General features: G+C 38.7%; 1 protein-coding gene across 2 annotated transcripts; it reads left to right on the top strand.

Annotated features, from left to right (window-relative positions):
- Window positions 1-629: 629 nt before the first annotated feature.
- On the top strand, window positions 630-18,600 carry KANTR (KANTR integral membrane protein). 2 transcript variants are annotated; one of them, XM_081042184.1, is made up of 3 exons: window positions 630-746; window positions 859-932; window positions 14,162-18,600. In XM_081042184.1, exon 3 carries the CDS (start codon window positions 14,970-14,972, stop codon window positions 15,198-15,200), a length of 231 nt encoding a protein of 76 aa, XP_080898310.1. In that variant the 5' UTR covers window positions 630-746; window positions 859-932; window positions 14,162-14,969; the 3' UTR covers window positions 15,201-18,600. The 2 variants fall into 2 exon arrangements, with proteins under 2 accessions (XP_080898310.1, XP_080898311.1); XM_081042185.1 differs by lacking the exon at window positions 859-932 and having other exon boundaries at window positions 653-746.
- Window positions 18,601-22,584: the final 3,984 nt, after the last annotated feature.

Raw genomic sequence — 22,584 nt, 5'->3', positions numbered from 1 at the left:
TTTAATCCTCACAACGATAGTGTCAGGCAAGATTTTTAAATTGTCTTCCCATTTCACAGATAGTTAACCTGAGGCTCCTAATGAGATTGTCACTTAACCAGTGTCTTAGCAGGGGCTACTGGCCAGGCCCCCATAACCCCCTGTCCAACATGGATGAAATTCGGAACTACGCACACTTTGAGTGAGAGAAACCTGGCTCAGAAATCCCTGCAAGGAGGGTAGAGCTATGGGAAATTGGGAGCAGAGTCGTGTCTCTTAGCGGGGCAGTGGTTTTGCAAGGTGGCTTATCGAGACTAAGACATCAAGAAGCGGGGATCACTTGATTGTTCAGCGACTCGCCCCGCTTTGGGCCCCACTTTAGGCTTCACGTTTGCGTGTTCGCACCTAACCTTCCGAAGCCCAGTGGAATAGACCCGCAAAGGGAATGACGAGACCTCCTTTCCTGGCCAATCCTATTAAAGAGTGGGCTTGGCTCGTCAGCCAATCAAAGGCCCTTGAAGAGGCGGAGTTTTCTTCCGCGGGGATCTGCCTGCGGGTAAAAATAAAATGTTTCCATCTCCAGCCAATCCCAGGGAAGGCAGGAGGGCACTCCTCCAATGGGAGCCCCGGAGCCGTAGGCAGCGGTGGAGCCTACGACCCTGCTCGCTCTCCAGCCGGCGGGAGGGACGCTTCCAGGATTTGCGCAAGATCCAGCTGATAGTCCCTGGAATCTGCTCGCGCGCAGCGTGGACGGCAGCAGGTGTCCGGTGAGACGCTGCGAAGGCCGGGGTCGGAAGCGCGGGGCAAAGAGGCGGGGCAGGAGCGCGTGAGGGGTGGGGTCTGGGCGAGGTTTTTACCTGGGCGGCCTCTCAACCCTAGGTCGGCGGGTTGCGGAGGATAGTGCGGGTAGCAGAGGGAGGGCGAGTGCCCCTGCGGCCCCAGACTGCGACCAGGTGAGTACCCTGCGGAGACCACGGCCCATGCCCACCTCCTCGCCCCCTCCTCCCCCAGTCTCCTGTGCAGGTCTGCAGCTCACATGATCGCCTGCGTGCCTGTCTGTAAGTCTCCATCTCTCTCTTGCTGCCCCGCCTTTCCCTCTTCCTCTCTGTCTCTTTCTGTTTCTCTCCCTCTCTGAGACAGACTAAACAACCCAGACCTAGAAGGCTGAGCCCTAACGCTATCAGTTAAAACTAGCCGTGAGACCTTGAGCCTTCTACTTCACCCATCTTAGCCTCAGTTTCCTCATCTGTCAAATGGGGGTCTAATCATCCCCACCTCAGACACTATGGTGCATCACTTTGCCCAGCGGCTGGCCCCTAGAAGATGTTCAATAAATAATGACAGTCATGGTTGAAAAGAATATTATCTCTCTTGGTCTTTGGCTTTGTTTTCTCCCTGTCTCTGACCTTCCCCCCCCCCCCATTGGTTTTCTTTCTGAATGCTTTTTTCTGTTACTGTTTTTCCTCTTTCTACCTGTCTCTTTCCCATCCCTAAATAGGTTAGAGACGCGTTGTTTATAGCAGTAAGCTTGGCATGAGAGCACCTATTAGCTTAGCCTGGGGCTCTGGACTGTCCTGTGGGTAGAAAATGGAGCCTGGACTTGGGGCTGCTTCTGGCCACATTTTGGGGAGAACCCTCTTTATTCCCCAGCCGATTATGTTAAACAGGTAGAGTCCCGCAGGGTGAGGAACAACTTAGATGAAAAAGTGGATCAGGCCCTTTATCCTATACCATGTTAGTCACCACCAGAAGACCAGGGGTCTCCTAGTTACATCCCCAAACAGCCCTTCTGTCCCCATCCTGAAATCTTTTGACCAAGTCTTCTGGAACTCACCTTCAATCATCAGCAAAATCCTCTCCATTCTCACCCTGGCTTCTGAACAGTTCCTGCGTTTTCCTGTCGTGCCTCAGTGGTTCTCATACCTATTGGACTCAACACTCCATTTTTATAATGTATATTTTGAAATGCCCCCTTCACTATTCTGAAATTAAGTGCATAGATAATAGAATCTGTCTACACACATAATTCCCCCCAAACCAATACAATGTCCTAATAGTAATATAAGGGACAATTAAAGGAAGACTAATTTATAATAAAACTGTATATTTTAATATGTAAAGGCTGGGATATAATTCCACTAAAAGACATAATGAAACGGTCTTGCACATTATGATACTTGAACCTGGGAACGGTGACAGCCCCATGTTTGTTAATTGGTGACTCAGGAAACACAAGGTGATGTAGTTTTCCTAGATCATGAACAATTCTTAAAGTTTTAAACAAACAAAGTACAGTCTTCCCTGAATTTATAAAATTGTTGAATTTCTGGAAAAGTCAGATACACACACACACACACACACACACACACAAAGGGTTTGGGTGTTTTTTTTTTAATTTTTATTGGGGAATATTGGGGAACAGTGTGTTTTTTCCAGGACCTATCAGCTCCAAGTCAAGTCGTTGTCCCTCAATCTAGTTGTGGAGGGCGCAGCTCAGCTCCAAGTCCAGTCGTGGATTTCAACCTAGTTGCAGGGTGTGCAGCCCACCATCCCTTGTGGGAATTGAACTGTCAACGTCGTCGTTAAGAGCTCGCGCTCTAACCAGTTGAGCCATCCGGCCGCCTCAAAGTCAGTATATATTAAAATCCATGATCTCGTCCCCGTAACTTCGCTGATCTTATCTCCTACCACTCTCCCCACGTGCACCTTGTATGCCACCCATCTTGGCCTCCTTTATGCTACTTGAACATATTAGGCACACTTCCACCTCAGGGGTTCGTACTGGTCTGTCCCCTGTACCTAGAATGCTTTTCTCCTATAAAAATCACGCCCTCACTTCCTTCAGGTCTCTACTCAGATGTCACTTTCTCAGTGAGGCCTACCCTGACCATCCTGTTTAAAATTGCAGCTCTCCCCCAGCATATACCCTGCTCTATTTTTTCCATAGTGCTCTTCACCTTCTTACATAACATATAATTCACATCTTCATTATGTTTATTGTCTGACACATCTTTATTGCTCTTTATTGTCTGACTTTCCCATTTGATTGTAAGCTTCAGAAGGACAGACTTTTTTGTGCCCTGATGCACCCTTGTTATCTAAAACAGTGCTTGGCACGTAGTAGGCTCTCTCAGTAAATGTTTGTTGAATGAATGAATGAATGAATGAATGTTTTTCACCTACATGATTGTCTGGAGGGACATTCTAAAGTTGTATGGGACGCAGTACAATTCTTTGCTGTTGTGGAGCTGTCTTGTGCAGCTGAGCTTCCCTGGTCTATGCCTGCTAAATGTCACTAGTGATCTCCCATTATTGTGACAGTCAAAAATGCCCCCAAACACCCCTTGACTGTCTAACCTCCTACCGAGAACCACTGCTTTGAATAGAAATCTGGCTTTCCCCTGAGCACTCTGTTCCCTCAGCAGCCCCCTCATACCCCTCTTACCAGGAGGCCAGGAGATAAGGGTAGGTGTCCTCGTTCTAATTGTCCTTCCCATATATTTTCTCTCCCTCCTCCTTAAACAGCTTTGTTCTAGAATTAATATTTTTATTTTAAAATAATTTGAGACTTTTAAAAAGTTGTAAAAATAGTACAGAGAATTCCCATATATCCTTTACTCAGATTCCCCAAATGTTAAGAAATTATACAACTACAGTTCAATCATCAAAATTAGGAAATTTTGGAAATGTAATGGCTCTGTGCGATGTCAGAGGGATAGTGGATGGGGGGAGGGGGTTCACACAGTGTGCGGGATATAAATGATAAACGTCTCAGTATTACTTTGTCTTGTGCACCTGAAACTAATAAAAAAAATTTTTTTTAATTAGGAAATTAACATTGGCACAATACTATTAATGAAAGTACAAAGTTACTTGGATTTCATCAATTTTTCCACTAATATCATATTTTTCTTCTAGGATTGAATTCAGGATCCCACATTGCATTTTGTTTTCATGTCTCCTTGGGCTCTTCCATTCTGAGACCGTTCTTTAGTCTTTCTTTGTCTTTCATGATTTTGATACTTTTAAAGAGTCCCAGCCAGTTATTTTATAGAATTTGGGTTTGTCTGTTATTTTCTTGTGATTGTAGTAGAGTTATGGAATTTGGGCAAGAATACCACAGAAGGGATGTGTCTTCAGCGCTTTGTATCAGGAGGCACATAATGTCAGCTTGTCCCAATACTGGTTTTGTTCACCTTGACTATTTGTTTAAGGTGGTGTCTGCCAGGTTTCTCCACTATAGTTTAATCTTTTTTCCTTTATAATTACCAAGTAGTTTATGGAGAGATACTTTAAGATTATGTAAATATCAACCATCTTATTTTAAATCTCAGATCATCAGACTATACCATCACCCACATTCTGTGTTATAGTCAGGTACAGACATATACACATAACTGCCCCTGTCACTCCTTATTCCTAGAAGAATTTAGCATCTAGCTCCCTGTCATTCTCTATAACACTGCCCCAGTCCTACTTCTTGGTGATTTAAATATTTTCGTAGATGACGCTTCCAGTGTTCCTGTCTCAGTTCTGTAATCTGCCCTCCTGCAATGCTCTTGCCTTTCAACCCCACCGCAGCTATCCCCACCAATAATCATACCCTTCTTATCTGTATCTGTGACAGCATTGCCTCCTAATCTCAGTTTCAGTCATCCAGTACCTTTTATCCTTCTTGCTCTCTCCCTCTAGCACCCCACCTCCAACAATCCTTCAGTGCCACTGGGATGGAACGTTTTTCACTGTTCTTTACTTCCTCCAGGTTCCCATGGCCTTCCTTTAATTAGCTTAGATCCCATGGTCCATTATTACAAGCATTTCCTTGCATATATCCTCACTTCCCTTGCCCTCTGTCATGTCAGTATACTTACCAGGCAAACCCCAGTCCGGTTAAATCCAACTCCACCTGCTCCGCTGTACTCCCTAGGCCATTCACTCTCCCACCCTCCCAGATGACTATTTCGTACCTTCTCTCTCCTCAAATCTCCAGTACCTCCTCCCCCAGGCTATGTTCAGGCTGCCTGCTTAACTGAAAAATGAAAACCATCAGAAGAACACCTCCACAGATTCACACCACCACATCCAACCACCAAATAGCGTCTGCACTCACATACTCTGCCTTCTTTTCTTTTCTTATGGACAAACTGTCACTGCTGTCATCAAAAACCCATCCCTCTACTTTGGCACTAGATCCCATCTCTTACCTACTTGGGGACATTGCTTCAGCAATTTCCCCCTTCTCTCCTGGATCAATTTACCCCTCTCTACAAAATCATTCCCGTTTGTTGGATATTCTATGATTGCTTCCATCTTTTTGTTACTGCTTTATTGAGATATATTTCACATACCATAAAATTCACCTTTTAAAGGGTTTTAAGTATATCCAGAGAGTTGTACGACTATCACCACCATCAATTTTAGAGCATTTTATCCACCCCCCCAAAAAAGAAGCTTCATACTGTTTAGTAGTTATTCTCCATCACTCCACTCCCCTCAGCCCTAGACAACTACTAATCTACAAGTTCTGTCTCCATCTACTGATTTGTCTAGTCTAGACATGTCAGATAAATGGGATCATACAATATGTTGGTCTTTATGAGTAGCTTCTTTCACTTAGCATAATGGTTTTGAGGTTCATCCATGTTGTTGCAGGTAGCACTCCCTTTTATTGCCAGATAATATTCTACTGTATGGTTATACCGCATTTTGTTATTCATTTGTCAGTTGATGGACATTTCAGTTGTTTTCATGTTTGGTTATTATAAGTAATGTTGCTCTGAACATTTGTGTACAAGTTTTTGTGTGGATGTATATTTGTTTTCTACTGGGTAGATACCTAGGAGTTGCTTGGTCACATGGTAACTCTATGTTTAGCTATTTGAGGAACTACCAAACTGTTTGCAAAAGTGGCTGCACCATTTTACATTTCCCATCAACAATGTATGAGGGTTCCAGTTTCTCCATATCCTTACCAACACTTTTTATCTTTTTTATTATAGCCATCCTAATGTGTATTAAGTGGTATCTCATTGTGGTTTTTATTTGCATTTCTCTAATAACTAATGATATTGAACATCTCTTCATGTCTTTATTGGCTGTTTGCATATCTTCTTTGGAGAAATGTCTATTTAAATCTTTAGCCCTTTTAAAATAAGATTATTTGTTTACTTATTGTTGAATTATAAGAATTCTTTATATATTTTAGATACAAATCTCTTGTCAGATATATAAATTATAAATATTTTCTCCTATTCTGTAGGTTGTCTTTAAACCTTCTTGATGGTGTCCTTTGATGCATAAGAAACCATTATGTAAGGTCACAAAGATTTATTCCTATGTTTTCTTACAGGAATTGTGTGCATTTTAGCTCTTACATTTAGGTTGATGATCCATTTTGAGTTAATTTGTGTGTGTGGTGTGAGGTAGGGGTCCAAATTTCATTATTCTCCATGTGAATATCTAGTTGTCCCAGCACCTTTTGTTGAAAGAAGTATTCTTTCCCCCATCAAATTGTCTTGGCAACCTTTTGAAAAATCAGTTAACCATAATCATAAATGTGAAGGTTAATTTCTGGACTCTCAATTCTGTTTCATTGATCTATATGTCTGTCATGCCAGACTACACTGTCTTGATTACTGTAGCTGGGTAGTAAGTTTTGGAATCAGGAAATGGGAGTCTTCCAGTTTTGTTCTTTTTCAAGATTGTTTTGGCTGTTCTAAGTCCTTTGCATTTCCATATGAACTTTACAATCAGCTTATCAGTTTCTGCAGAAAATCAGCTGGAATTTTTATAGGGATTCTGTTGAATCTATATATCAATTTGGGAAGTATTGCCATTTAACAATATTAAGTCTTCCTACTCATGAACATGAGAAGTCTTTCCATTTATTTATTTATTTTTAAAGATTTTATTGGGGAAGGAGAACAGGACTTTATTGGGGAACAGTGTGTACTTCTGGTACTCTTTCCAAGTCAAGTTGTTGTCCTTTCAATCTTAGTTGTGGAGGGCACAGCTCAGCTCCAGGTCCAGTTGCCATTGTTAGTTGCAGGGGGCAGAGCCTACCTTCCCTTGGGGGAGTCCAAGAGTCAAACCGGCAGCCTTGTGGTTGAGAGCCGGCACTCCAACCAACTCAGCCATCTGGCCACCGGGAGCTGAGCGGCAGCTCATTGACTTCATTCTAGTTGGGGAGGGCGCAGCTCGTTGGCCCATGTGGGAATTGAACCGGCAGCCCCGTTGCCCAGAGCTCGCGCTCTAACCAATTGAGCCACCCGTCCGCCCCAGTCTTTCCATTTAGATCATTTCTAATTTCTTTCAGAAGTGTTTTGTAGTTTTCAGTGTACAAGTCTTGCACTTCTTTTGTTAAATTTATTCCTAGGTGTTTTATTCTTTTTACTGCTATTATAAATGAGATTATTTTCTTAATTTCACTTTCTGATTGTTCATTGCCAGTGTGTAGACATACAATTGATTTTTGTTTATTGATCTTCTATCTTGCCACATTCCTGAACTTGTTTATTAGTTCAAACAGTGTTTTAATGGATTCTTTAGGGTTTTCTATATACTAGATCATGTAATCTGCAAATACAGGTAGTTTTACTTTTCCTTTCCAATCTGGATGCCTTTTTTTTTCTTGACTAATTGCCCTGGCTAGACCCTTCCAGTACAATGCTAACTGGAAATAATGAGAGCAGGCATTCTTGTCTTGTTCCTGATCTTAGGGGGAAAGTATTGCATCTTTCTCCATTAAGTGTGATGTTAGCTATGAGTTTTACACAGATATCTTTTATCAAGTTGAGGAAGTTCCCTTCTACTCCTAGTTCTCTGTTTTTGCCATGAATGGGTGTTAGATTTTGTCAAATGCGTTTTCTGCATCTATTGAGATGATCGTGTGGAGTTTGTGCTTTATTCTATTAATATGGTATATTACGTTGGTTAATTTTCAGACGATAACCTTGCATTCCTGGAATAAATCCTAATTGATCTTGTTATATAATACTTTTTATATGTTGCTGGACTTAGGTTGCTAGTATTTTGTTGAGGATTTTTACATCTATATTCATGAAGGATATTGGTCTGTTGTTTTCTTTTCTTGTAATGTCTTTGCCTGGCTTTGGTATTAGGATAAGGCTGGCTTTGTAGAATGAATTGGGAAGTGTTCTCTCCTCTTTTTTGGAAGAGTCAGTGAAGGATTGATATTTACTTTGTGTATGTCTTATGTCTTTTTCTGTTCCTTTGTTCTTTAATTACTTGCTTTTTTCGTGTGTTAAGTAGATATTTTCTACTATAACTTTTAAATTTCCTTAACTATATATATTTTTGAGTTCAGTTCTTAGTGGTTGCCCTGGGATGACAATTAACATCTTAACTTGAAACAATCTACTTTGGATTAATTCTAACTTACTTTCAATATTATATTATATGAAAACTTTGTTCCAATATATTTCTGTTCCCTCCCCTGTCCTTTGTAGTATTATCATACAAATTACTCCTTTATACATTATAAGCCCTTCAACACCGTTTTATTATTATTGCTTTATGCAGTTGTCTTTTATAACAGATAGGAAAATAAAAGTGTTACAAACAAAAATTCTTTCATAATGCCTATGTAGTTACTTTCCAGTTATCATTTAGTGTACTTTAATTTCAGCCTGAAATTAATGTTTCTTATAGGATAGGTCTGCTAGCAACAAAATCTTTCAGTTTTTGTTCATCTTAACTTCTCTTTCATGTTTGAAGAACCATTTAGCTAGATACGGAATTATCCATTGACAGTCTTTTTCTTTCAACATCTTGAAGACGTCATCACATTGTCTTCTGGCCTCTACAGTTTCTAATTAAAAATCAGATGTTAATGTTACTGAGGATCCCTCATATGCAATAAATCATTTTTCTCTTGTTGCATTCAAGATTTGCTTTTTGTGTTTGACTTTTATCAGTTTCACTGTGTATTTAGATGTGGATCTTTTGGAGTTTATTCTACTTGGGTTTCTTGAATATATAGATTAATAGTTTTTGTTAAGTCCTGAACATTGGCCCCCTCAAGGACACGTTCTTTTGGCTGTTTTTTTTTCCCTGTATATGTAACGTAATTTATTGTTTCCTTGCGTGTCTCATAATTTATTGTCAAAACCTGGGCATTTTAGGAACTTTAACAACTCCGATATCAGATTCTTCCACCCTCAAGATTTGTTTCTGTTCTGGGTTGTATGTGTGTATGTGTGTGTGTGGGGGGGGTTGTTGTTATTGTTATTTTTCTTGTTGCCATTTGTTTAGCAAGTTTTCTTGACTAACTCTTTGAATTCCATATTCCCTGTACTATGTGGCCCCTTAGTTCTCTGCTAGCTTTTTTTTTTTTAATTCTTGTTTTTATTTTTAAGTCTAGATTCCTAGGGGTCACACCTGGTAAATATAATTTGGTGGTCCGCCAGTGATTGGTCAAATATATTTCCTTAAATGCCATGTCTGTATGTCTTCCACCTTTTACCAAGGAGATCTCTGTGAAAAGGCATGCCTTCAAACTTCAGCCAGTTTACAAGGCAACCTTAGCTTTCACTTTCTACTCACAGAGGGCCTCACAGTCAGACAGATGTGAGTGACTTGGGCCCTGCCCTTTTTCATTTCTTTCTTGGGCATGCACATAGCCATGTGCGCATCCCTTTAGATTCCCAGGAGTATGTCAGAGCTTTTCGAAATTCCCCATCGTTGTCTCATTTTCCAGGATTGCCTTTTAAATTCCTCGCCAAAGCAGTCAGATCTCTCTGTTGTCCGGAATTTAGTCAGCTTTTGGCTGCTGAACCACTGATTTGAAGAAAGAGAGAAGATGGGAATAGCCAGCTGCAAGTTAAAATGTCACAGAATCCGCTGTCTTACCAAGATTCAGTAGTTTCTCTTGGATAGATGACTTTCATTTTATCTATGCCTGTGGTTAATAGCCAGAGTTTTGAGATGGTTGACTTTAGTTGGTTTGCCCATATTTTCATTGTTTTAGTGGCTAGCTACTTCACCAAAGTCCTCACTTTGCCATTCCATTAGTCACCTATTGCTCCCATCTTAAATATATATATATATAAAACTCTCTTCAAACCACATCCCTTTGCAGCTATGGCTTAATTTCTCTATTCCCTTAACAGCAAAACTCCAAAAGAGTTGTCATTCTTTATTTCTTCCTACTCTTCTCCCATTTTCTGTTTGTTCATATAAAATGCATTAGATATATAATTAAAGAATATCTATACGTTGTATACATGAGTTATAAAGATAATAATATAATGAAAAACCAAGAACTCACAACCTTAACAAAGAACATTAATAATAGCATCTATCCCAGTGTCATTTTCTGTCCCATTCCCAGCCCCCTGCCACAAATTACCAATCTCCTAATTCTTATGTTTAACATTCCGTTGCTTTTTTGATATCTATATTTTTTTCATGTTTGTGGAGATGCTTCACCAAAGTATTGTTCATTTGGGTTGGTTGTGAGCTTTGTAAAAAAAATAGTATCGTACTGTATGTGGTCTTTTGTGACTTACATTTTTTACTCATGGTTGTGTTTCCAAGATTCACCTATGTTTTACATGTAGCTGTAGCTTGTTCATTCTCAATGCTGTATAGTATTTCATTGGGTGATGGTAAAACAAATTATTCATCCATTTATCTGTTCATGGACATTTGGGTCATTTCCAGTTTTTTGCTCTTATGAACATTCTTGTACGTGTCTCCTGGTACACATGCACACCCACTTTTCTAAGGTATATACCTAGGAATGGAATTACTGGTTAATAGGACGTGTAAACATTCAGCTTGACAGGATTCTGCCAAAATGTATTTTAAACTTACGGTACCAATTTATACACCTTCAGCAGTTTATAAGAGATCCTATTGATCCATACCCTAATCAATACTTGATATTGTCGCACTTTAAAATTTTTGGCATTATATTGAGTGTAGAGTAATATCTCATTGTGGATTTAATTAGCATTTTCCAGTCACTAATGTGATTGAGCATCTTTTCATGTTGATTGGCCACACGTTTCTTTTTCTGTGAAGTGACTATTAATATCTTTTGCCCATTTTTAAGTTGGTATTTTTATCATTTTTATTGATATGTAAGAGTTATTGAATTATTTGGATACTCATCATTTGTGAGTTATATGTGTTGAATATTTTCCCTCGTTCTGTGGCTTGTTTTTTGTTTTCCTTATGGTGTCTTTGCATGAGCAGAAATTCTTCAATTGAATTGAGGTGACCAGAATTCAATCTTTTCTCTATAGGTAACACCTTTGGTGTGTGATCTTCTCTAACTTGGTTTTAAAGATATTCTTGATCTTTTTCTAATAAAAGTTTAAAAGTTTACCTTTCATATTTAAGTCCTTAATCTAACCGGAATTGATTTTTGTGTTAGGTGTCTAAAGATATAAGGTAGGGATCCAGTTTTATTATTTTCCATGTGGATAGCCTAGTGATCTGAATTGCCACCTCTGTCATACATTGAAGTTCCATATCTGTGTAGGTCTGTTTCTGGGATCGCTGCTATTCGCCACCTTTTTGTCCCTGAACCAGTACCACACTGCCTTCAGTACTTTAGCTTCACACAGAATCTCAATATTTGGTAGAGCAAAATCTTCCCATTTTATTCTTCTTCAGGAATGTCATCTATTCTTGGCCCTTTGTTATTTCAGGTACATTTCAAAATCAGCTTCTTATGTTTTACAAAAATGTTGGAATTGCAATGAATCTATACATCAGTTTGATGAGAATTGGTATGTTCATGATGTTGAGTCTTCCTAGCTATGAATATGGTATATCCTTTCATTTTAAATAAATTCTTGAATGTTTTTTGGTAGTGCTTTATAATTTTCTGCATAAGGTCTTGCATATCTTGTGTTAGATTTATTCCTTGGTATTTATGGTTTTTGCTACTAAATGAGATCTTTTTATGTAATGTGTTTTTTCTCTTTTGCAGGGGTATAGAAATGAAGTTATTTTTTAATGTTGATATGAAAACCATTCACCTCGCTAAACTTTTATTTTTAAGCCAACTTTTAATTTTAGAATAATTTTTTAGAATAGTTATGGAAAAGTAAATAAAGAGATAGTCTGGAGAACGCCTGTGTACTCCTCACCACGGTATATTTGTCGACACTGAGGAAGCAATATTGGTATATTACTATTAACTAAACTTCAGACGTTATATGGATTTATCAGCTTTCCCTCTAATGTCCTCTTTCTGTTCTAGGATCCAATTCAAAATACCATATTGCATTTAAGTTGTCATGTCTCTTTAGTGTCCTCTGGTCTATAACTGGTTCTCAGTCTTTCTTTGTTTTCATGACCCTAACACTTTTGAGGTGTATTGTAGAATATCCCTCAATTTGGATTTATCTGAAGTTTTCCTCATAATTAGACTGGGGTTGTCTTTGGAAGAAACACCACAGAGCTGAAGTGCCCTTTTCATCACATCATATCAGGGGTATGTGATATCCCTGTGACATCACTGGTGATGTTGACCTTCATTACTTGGTTAAGGTGGTGTTTGCCGGGTTCATCCACTGTAAAGTTACTGTTTTTCCCTTTTCATTCTCTGTTCTTCGGAAGAATCTAGCCCACCCTCAAGGAGAGGGAGAGGAATTAAGCTCCACCTCTGAAAGGGGATGTATTTACATATGTCATTTGGAATTCTTCTGGAAAAAGATTTGTTTCTTCTCCCTTATTTACTTATGTATGTATTTGTGTACTTATTTATTCAGTCACTTGTTTGTGAACTCATTATGAACTCATTGGAAACTCAATATGAACTCATTTATAACTAATAATTTATATATATATATAATTATATATGAACTCATTTATAACTAATAATTTATATATATATAATTATATACGAACTCATTTATAACTAATAATTTGAGTTATAAATCCAATACTGTTATTTGTCTTGTTGCTCAAGTTGTTCCAGCTTTGGTCCCTGGGGGCTCTTTCAGGTGTGCTCCGGTGTCCCTTTGACATGCCCCCATCTTTTTGTTTTTGAGTATTTCCTTACTTGCTGGCAGTACAAGATGCTTCCTACTCATCTTGTGTTTTCCTGCCCCAACCCTAGAATCGACCATTTCCCGAAGAGCCATGCTTCCTTTTCGGTTGTCTGTATGTTTGTTTGTGTTTCCTATGTTGACAACTATATCAACTGTAAAAAATGACAGTTTTGCTTTTCCTTTCCAGTCTTTATGCCTTTATTTTTCTTGTCTTACTGAGATGGCAAGGACCTCCAGTACAGTGTTGAATAGAAAATATGGTAGTGGACGTCTTCTTTTGTTGGCTATTGTACAGGGAACACCACTAACTTTTCCTTATTAAGAGTGACATTTCCATCATATTCCTCTATGCTGGGAAGTTTTTATGTTTGTTTTTAAATCATGAAAGAGTATTGAATTTTTAATCAAATATCTTTTTGGTTTCTTCAGATGATTATGGGTTTTTTCCCTCAAGTAATGTGACAATATGGTAAAAACAGTGTATTTTCCTCATGTTAGACCACCTTTGCATTCCTGATATAAACACAACTTGGTCCTGATCTTTTCATTTTATACAGTACTAGGTTCAGTTTGTTAATATTTGTTTAGGATTTTTGTGTCTGTGTCCATGAGTAAAATTGGTCTTTAATTTTTCTTTCTCATGCTGTCCTTACTGCTTTTGGCCTCAAGGTCTGCCAGTGTCATAGAATGAGTCAGTGTTCCCTCTTCTACAAAATTCTAGATCACTTTAGAGTGATCTGTTTGGTAGAATTTTCCTGTAAAACCATCTTGGTCTGGTGTTTTTCTTTTTAATATTAAATTGATATTAAACTTTTAAAGTCTTTTCAGATTTTTAAATAATATGTTTATTTTATATCAGGTTTTCTGCTTTGAAATGGCTACACACAAGTTCTGATCAAGACTTTTTAATGATGTCTTCAAAATTTTAATAGTCACCATCAACAAAAATCTTTCTGTGTACAAGTCGGTGATAAAGTATTTAAAACCAATTTTTAAATTCTTCAAAAATGTTTAACAATTGAAATATCTAACAGCTTTTCTTTGTGATTCATTGACAAATATATTGTTAACATTTCTTGTGATAATGTGATTAGATTTCAAACCACTTGAACTCTCATATTATTTCAAAATAATGATGAAGCTCTTATTTTCAGAACATGCATCACGGTTAGAACCATCACCCTGAAGCTAGCTTGGACACCATTAAAAGGGCTCATCAGCTGCAAACGGATACAAGTATTTGATATTTGTGAAGACAGTTTCAGGGCTTCTACCTGGAGCTACACTCTCCAGAAGCCCCCGCTTGGCTTCCCTGCACCCAACCCTACCCCAACTGGTCACAACTTGGCTGTATGTGGTGTTTCTTGGCAACTGGACCAGACTCCTCCAGCAGCTCCACAGGCTCCTTGTCTTCTGTGGGCAGAAGATTGCAGAAGCTGGCTACTGAAGAGGCTGTCCAAGTGATAGAGCTCCTCCTTGGCCTCCTGAGCACGCTTACCACAGAGCAGTGAGTGTTGGGTGTTACTCATTTGTGCTCACCACCTGCAGGGACTTCAGAGGGATTGTCAGACCCTGTTGAGCTAAGGGCTGCCCTCTAAGGATATCCACAGGAGGCTGCCCATAGAGAGAGGTGGCCTACCCAGGGTCTCCACTGCCTTAGGTTCTACATGGACACCGCCAGGGCTGAGGGAATCAGTATCTCTTCACCGACCTGTAATCCACATAGCAACTGGAAAATTCTGCCTCCTGCTATTTTTTGTCCTTTTGTTCGTTTTTTGCGGTAGGAAGAGTTTTAACTGCTGCTTCAATTCCTTTAGTAGTTAGAAGACGATTCAGGATTTCTTTTTCTTTTTGAGTCAGTTCAAGTGTTCTAGGAATTGGTCTGTTTTGTCTGCGTTCTCAAATTTATTGGCTTAAACTTCCCTTATAGTTTTTATTCTCTGCGGTATATAACCTGTAGTTATGTCTCCTTTTTCATTGCTGATATTGGTTATTTGTGCCTTCTCACTTTTTTTCTTGATCAATCTCGCCAGAGGTTTGTCTATTTTATTAGTGTTTTCAAAGAACCAACTTTTGGCTTTGTTGCTTCTCTCTATTGTATCTTTGTTTTCTATTTCTTTAATTTCTGCTCTTATCTTTTTTGATCTCCTTCCTTCTACATTTTTTGGATTTATTCTGTTGTTCTTTTTTTAATTGGATACTGAGCTCATTGTCAGCCTTCCTTGTTTTTTTGATTTGTGCGTTTAAGGATATAAATTGCCCTCTAAATACTGCTTTTCTGTAAGTTCAGACATGTCTTATTTCATCATTGTTCGGTTCCGAGTACTTCAATATTTCCATCACGGTTACTTCTTTGACCTGTGAGTTATATAGAAGTATGTTTTTAAATATCTAATTGTTTGGGGATTTTAAAATTTATCTCTTTGTAATTGAAATCTGTCTTAATTGTATTATGGTTAGACAGTGTGGTCTGTGATAACAACTCTGAAATTTATTGAGACTTGATTATGGCTTAGTATGTGATTAATATTTTTGAATGTTTTCTATGTGCTTTATAAGAATTATGTTCCTTAATTGTTGAATACAGAGTTCTACATATGTCTATTACCAACTTTGTTAATTGTATTGTGCAAATTTTCTATATCTACACTGATTTTTTTGGTCATCATATACCAATAATTGTAAGAGGTATGTTAATATTCAACTGTGATGGTGGATTGGTCTGTTTCTCCTTGTAGTTCTTATTTTTTAATTTTCTATATTTTGAGGATATTTTATTAGGAATATTCAAATTAAGAATTGTTACATATTCCTGGTAAATATGTGATTTTTACCCTCTCTATTCCTGATAATGCAGTTTTCTTTGAAGTCTATTTTACCTTACAACACAAACTTTTCTTCTTGTTAGGATTTATGTGGTATATATTTTTCCATCCTTTTACTTTTTAACATTTTCAAGTCCTTATGCTTTAATTGTATCTCTTGGGAATGGCATGTAGCTGGACCTTTTTTAAAAAGCTAATCTGATGATCCCTGTCTTTTAATGAACAAGTTTAATCTGTTTACATTTACCGTGACATATTTGGACTGGTTTCTACCATCATACTTTTTTATTTCTATTTCCCACCCCTTTTCTGTGCTTCATTTTTCTTTTCTTGCCACTTTTTTAGTTTTGAGATTTGTTTGGTTGCTTATTCAATTTTTTTCTCTCTCCTGTTTGGAATTTACATGTTCTTTTTCTATTCTTTCTGTGGTTATCCTGAAACTTTACCATGCATGTTTAACTTTAAGATCCAAAGTTAAACTGTACTTTAATCACCCTCTTGAAGAACACAGGAACTTTCAACTGTAGTCATCCCTCTCTTGACCACATGCTGTTGCTTTGAATATGTTGATTTGCTCCTTTTTTTTCTAACCTCAGAAAATCTACATCATCATTAGTATTATTTTATATGGACAGTGTTTGTTTGGATTTACATGCATACATTCTTGCATCTCAGACCATCATTCTGGGATCATTTTCCTTCATAATGAATATAATATTTAGATATTCTTTTAGTGCAGATCTCTTGGTGTTAAATTCTCCCAGTCTTCTTTTATCCTCATTTTTAAAAGATAGTTTGTTATAGGTATTTAGAAGTCTGCTATCAGTCTAGTTGCTGTTTCTTTGTAGGTGTTTTTGTTTTCTTATATTCTGGCTACTTTTATTTATTTATTTATCTATTTATTTATTTATTTATTTATTTAATTCTGGCTACTTTTAAGATCTGTTCTCTCTTTTTTTGGAGGGGGATGTGCAGGGGTCTCTGCAGTTTCATTCTAAGCTGTTTCAGCATGTATTTCTTTCTCATTTATTCTCCTTTGGAAATGTTTTTCATGCCTCTGGATTTATGTTTTTCATAATTTCTAGAAAATTCTCAGCCATTATTTTTTCAAATATTGCCTTTCTCCCATTCTTTGTATATTTTCTTTCTCAGAATCCAGTTACTCATATTTTGGACCTCCTCATTCTATCTTCCATACCTCATAACATTCCATTGATATTCTCTGTCTCCTTGTCTTCCTGCACTTAATTCTGGGAAATTTCTTCAGATACATTTTTCAGCTTACTGATTCTTTCTTCAGCTATGTCGGATCTGCTGTTTAATCTGTCCACTAAGTTTTTTATTTCAACAGCTGCATTTTTCATTTGTGTGAGCTCCATATATTTCACTTTCTAATCTGCCTAGTCATCCCTAATAGTCTCTTGTTGCTTGTTCATCTTTGTAATTGCATCTGTTGTTTCTTTAAACGTTTTATATAATTTTTGTTTGACCAATAATCACTGTTTGCATAAGTATGACACTGTAAATATAGTTCACATCTAAACCACATAGTACACTCTGATTATATAGCCTTTGTTGTATACCTTTTTGTTTTCCTGGTAATTACCTGTTTTTCTTTTGCCTGGTGTTATAATATCTATTACTACTTCTTTGAAATTTTAAAAAAATCCATATCAGATTATGTCCCTCCTCTGCCCAAATTCTCCCTTGGCTCCCAGCTCCCTCAGAATGAAAGTCAAAGCCTTCGCCGTGGCCCAAAAGTCTCTACCCAGTCTGTCCCCAGCCCCTCTCTGACTTCATGTCGTATCACTGTCCCCGATCACTTACTCGTATCCAGCCACGCTGGCCTACTTGCTCACGCTGGCCTCAAACATGTCAGGTACCCTCCCTCTTCAGAGCCTTTGTACTTGCTGCTCTCACTGCCTGGAACAGTCTTTTTCCTAGATAACCTGGTGGCTTGCCCGCCTACTTCCAGTATGCTCAAATGACACCTCCCGAGAGAACCATTCCCTGACCAGCGTATCTAAACTAGTCCCATTCACCTGTACTTTCGATCCCCTTATCTTACTTTATGTCGTATGTTTTTCTACAAAGAACTGATCACCACCTGATATATTTCATATTTATTTATTGTGATTAGTGTTTGCCTCTCCCCAATAGACTGTAAGCTCCACAAAGCAGGGACTTTTGTTTTGTTCACTGTTGTATCCCTTCTGCCAAGAACAGTACATAGTAATATTTAGTAGATGCTCAATAAATATTTGTGTAATAAACTGAATGAATGAATGAATGTGAATGATAGAAAAAATGCACTGAGAACTAGACGAGGCATGAAGGCCTTTTATGCCATACTAAGGACCTTGGATGTCATTATGCAGAAGGGTGAGGCTGTGAAGAAGCAGTGAGGATAGCTCCTGAGTTCTTTTGAGGAGCAAGTTCACAGTTGGTAGGGTGGTGACAAAGCCCAGTGTTCTCTATGACTGGCTCTATACCCTGGAGTTCCTGAAGGTAGACCTGCCTCTTTCTCAAACAGCCCTCACACTATTGTGTGATTATGTCTGCCTGTTACTTGGTGAAAACCAAAGACTCGGCTCTCATTGGGCTTTGTGATCTCAGCTAGGATCCCCCTTTCTCCTGCCCTGTGAGGAAGTTTCTCGGTTCCCAGATCAAGCAGATCATCCCCATTAGACTTTTTCTGTAGTATTTGGTGGGGAGGTGGGGTACAGGAGCTGGTACAAAGCCTAGAACATAGTAACTGCTGTTATAATGGTGAACACCACAGGGAGGTGAGTTTTAGCTCAGAAAAGCTTTTTTTCCACTGTGAAGGTTGCAACAGTTGGTGAGGTTTTAGTCATGACTTTTCCCCTAAGCCCCTCACGGACCAGCATGGCTCCAGTGTTTCTGCCTGCCCGTGACTGTTTGGATACTAATTCTGTTGTCTAATGTGTAACCTACTTCCATAGTTTTGTCACCCACTAATTTCATCAGAATGCCATCAATATACGCAGAGCCCTGTGACACACCACTAGACCCCTCCCTCTCTGGGCCAGTATCAATTCATTAATCATTACTAGTGTAATCATCCAATTAGTTATAAGTTCAATTGAGCAAAATTGACTGACCACCTACTAGGTGTCAGGCCTCCTGCTCTGTATTGAGGACACAGAGGTGAACAAGGTATGTTCCCAAACACAGAACTATAATTTCAGTGTGGCCAGTGCAGGAACAATGGTGGGTATAATAGACTGTGAAATCCCCTAAGGAACATACAGCCCAGCTCAGGGAAGGTTTCTTAGAAGTGATGGCATACAAATTGTGTCTCAAAAGATGAGTAGGGATCTTCTGGATGACTAATGAGGGGAGATTATGGCAGTCCAGGTAATGGGTACAGCATGAGCAAAGGCCCAAAGATGGGAAGTAGTATGGTGTGCACCAATTTGCCTAACTACTCTCACTGTTCACCTGCCTTTCTACGAGATCATCCTAGGAGATTTTGATATGTAACAAAATCCAGAGGATTTTGTAGCCTCCCCTAACATGCTAATCTGGTAATTTTTCAGAAATATAATGAAAAGTTGGTCAGATGTGGCTGTCCATGAGCTTGTCTACACCATCTTCCAATGTCCCTGGCTTCCTTATCTAGACCATGGTGTTTATGTGACCTACTTCCTTTAGACCTCCCTGGGATTTGGGTCATTCCCACTGTACTGGAGGTTATGGAGTCTCCCTCTGCCCCATGTGTGAAGATCTCCTTGTGGAGAGATGTTTCTCTGACTCCTGACACCAGCCATCGTGTAGAGAACCCCATCTTTCAAGGAATGGATAGAGCCTGCCCATCTTGTCCTCTGATACTGGGGTTCATCTCCTCTTGGGCTTCATTCACACCCATAATAATCTAGGACAAGTAGGCTGTGGAGCCTGGCAGGCCTGGTTTCAAAGCATGGCACCCCTGTGTAACCCTTACACCTGTCCTCTCCAAGCATCAGTTTTCTTATTAGTAAAATGAGTCTAATATCCACTTGGACGTTGTTGTGGGTGTTACAGTATTTGTAAAGTACCTGACACCTGGCCACCATTTACTGGACACCTACTACCATCATTATTAAAGGGAGAACAGCATAATGGTTAAGAACATGAGCTATTAATCCAGACCAATCTCGATTTGGATGGCAGTTCAGCTACTTACTAGCATTGTGACCTTGGTCAAGTTTTCTAACCATTTTTAGCCTTAGTTTTAACATTTATAAAATGAGGTTAATGTGCCTACCTCAAAGTTATGGATTATTACAGCAGTATATAATATGCAAGGGGAGGGCCTTCACAGGCCCCTCCCCATCCTGCCCTTTTCAGAAACCCTCTCCCCAGGGGACCTATCCCTTTCCCATACATATTTAACCTGAAGTCTAAAGTTAAATATTATAATCCCCTACACAAACAATATAAGGATTTATGAAACATTGTCTTCCAGTTTATATGTTATTGTTGTCTACTATTTTGGTTCTTTCTTTTCTAAGGAAGTCATTAACATACACAAAAATAGACATTAACAATTTTATTTTATGCAGTTAGTGTTTGTTTAGTTTTAAATACTTGTTTGCTATTTTATTTGCTTACCTTCCTTCTTATACCTCAGACCTCATTTTGGGGGATGTTTTCCTTCTTCTTAAAATATATACTTTAGAAGATCCTTTAGTACAGGAAACTGTCTCAATTTCTATTTATCTGTAAATGCCTTTATTTCACTTTATTCTTGAAAGATAAGTTTGCTGGGTATTTAATTCTAAATCACCTCTTCTTTCTCTTGACACTTAGAAGATATGGCACTGTCTTCCTGCTTCCATTATTGCCGCTGAGAAGTCTGATGTCTAATTGATTTTTGTAGGTGTTCCTTTTCTTTGGCTGCTTTGAAGATCCTTCCTTGCTTATTGCTTGACTCTAAGAACTTGTTGTTGTCTAAATGTTCCCTTTTATAGCTTCCTGATCTTGCTTCATGAATGCAATTGTTTTTGGTCACTTTAAGGACATTAAGTAATAGTGTCTTTTTTTAAGTGTTCTTTTTCCTACATAGATTTTATTTCCAAATATGTATATTTGGGTGTCAGCATCAGTGAGAAACCCTCACTGATGCCAGATTTGGCCAAAAGCACCACAGATACCAAAGACATGACATATTCTGAAGCCTTAGAGCTTTATAGATAGTCAGGGTGGGGATAGGAAGGGACCCCTCTACTAGTGCGCAAGCATGGGTCAATGCCACAGTTCTGTCACTTGAGAGCATGGTAGTGCAGTGGACTCTGGAGCCAGACTGCCTGAGTTCAAGTCCCAGATCTTCCATTTTATAGCTGGGCCAGTCACTTAACTTCTCCCATATTTCTCCGAAAATAAGACCTAGCCGGACAATCCACTCTAATAATGTCTTTTGGAGCAAAACTTAATGTAAGACTCCGCCTTACTTTACTATAATATAAGACCGGGTCTTATACGATATAATATAAGGCCGGGTCTTATATTAATTTTTGCTCCAAAAGACACATTAGAGCTGATTGTCTGGCTAGGTCTTATTTTTGGGGGAAACACGGTACATTCTTTACTTTCATCTTCTATAAAAATAACCTTTATAATAGTACTTACTTTATAGAGTGATTGAGCGTATTAAATAAGTTAATATATCTAACATTTAGAGTGGTGTCTGGCACATACTAGTAAGTACCCTATATTAGTGTTTGCTGTTACCATTATTATTTTTGTACTGGGGATTGAAGGGAGAAGAATTTCTGTGGTGCCTTGAGGAAAGCACAGAGTAAGTATATCCTACCCTGTGTGTTCTGCCACAAAAGCCATTCACAAAAAACACTAGGTCAAGAATCTAAAGGAATTATTTGGCCAAGTTAGGGAGTGGAATATCAAGTTCATTCAGTAGTCAGAATGGGATAGGATTCTTCACTGGGAAAACATGAAACCGTGTTTAAGGGTAGGCAACTCTTGAGAGGCGACTGGTGTTGGCTATTTCCTCATTGGAGCAGAGCAGTACTAAATGGGGGAGCAGTGACAGTGAGGGATAAATCTACAGTTAAGTGATTTCCTAAGCATTTCGTAATGCTTTTCTGTTCAAAACAAACTTGTCAGGTACTAAGACTTTAAAGTGTGTGACGGCTCTTCAAGCGGAGGACATGCATCTGTTGAGGGGCAAGGCTGCTGCCAGGAGTTGATTCACACTCTCACGGGTAGGACTGACTGCATTGAAAATGCTTGCAGTCTCTGTTCTAAATTCCCTTGTATCCTCTCTGAGTTTGGGACAAGTCCCAGCTTCAGTAACCATCACACACATACGTTAGAGGATATGGAGTAGTGGGTCATACTGAAAATAAGTAGTTGGTGAAGAGGCAGAATTGAAGAAATAGCGTCAAAAGCGAAAGTTCAAGAGATGCAAAAATTTTAAACAAAATTTTATCAAACTAGGATAACACAACGAAGTGGGGTTTATCTCAGGAATACAGGATTGTTTTAACAGAAAGTAAATCAATACAATTCACCATGTTAACGAACCAAAAACAGAAAAAAAACCCATATGATCATTGCAATAAATGCAGAAAAGCATTTGACAAAATTCAATGCGCATTCCCCATTTAAGAAAAGAAAGAACCTCTTGGCGAACTAGAAATAGAAGGGAACTTCCTCGACCTGATAGAGGGCATCTACAAAAAACCCACAGCTAGCATCATATTGAGTGGCAAAGGAATGAATGTTCTTCC

This window comes from Rhinolophus hipposideros (genome assembly GCF_964194185.1).
Source record: "Rhinolophus hipposideros genome assembly, chromosome: X".
NCBI lineage: Eukaryota > Metazoa > Chordata > Mammalia > Chiroptera > Rhinolophidae > Rhinolophus > Rhinolophus hipposideros.
The sequence above is the reverse complement of the archived record's forward strand: the minus strand, read 5'-3'. Positions and strand labels throughout refer to the sequence as shown.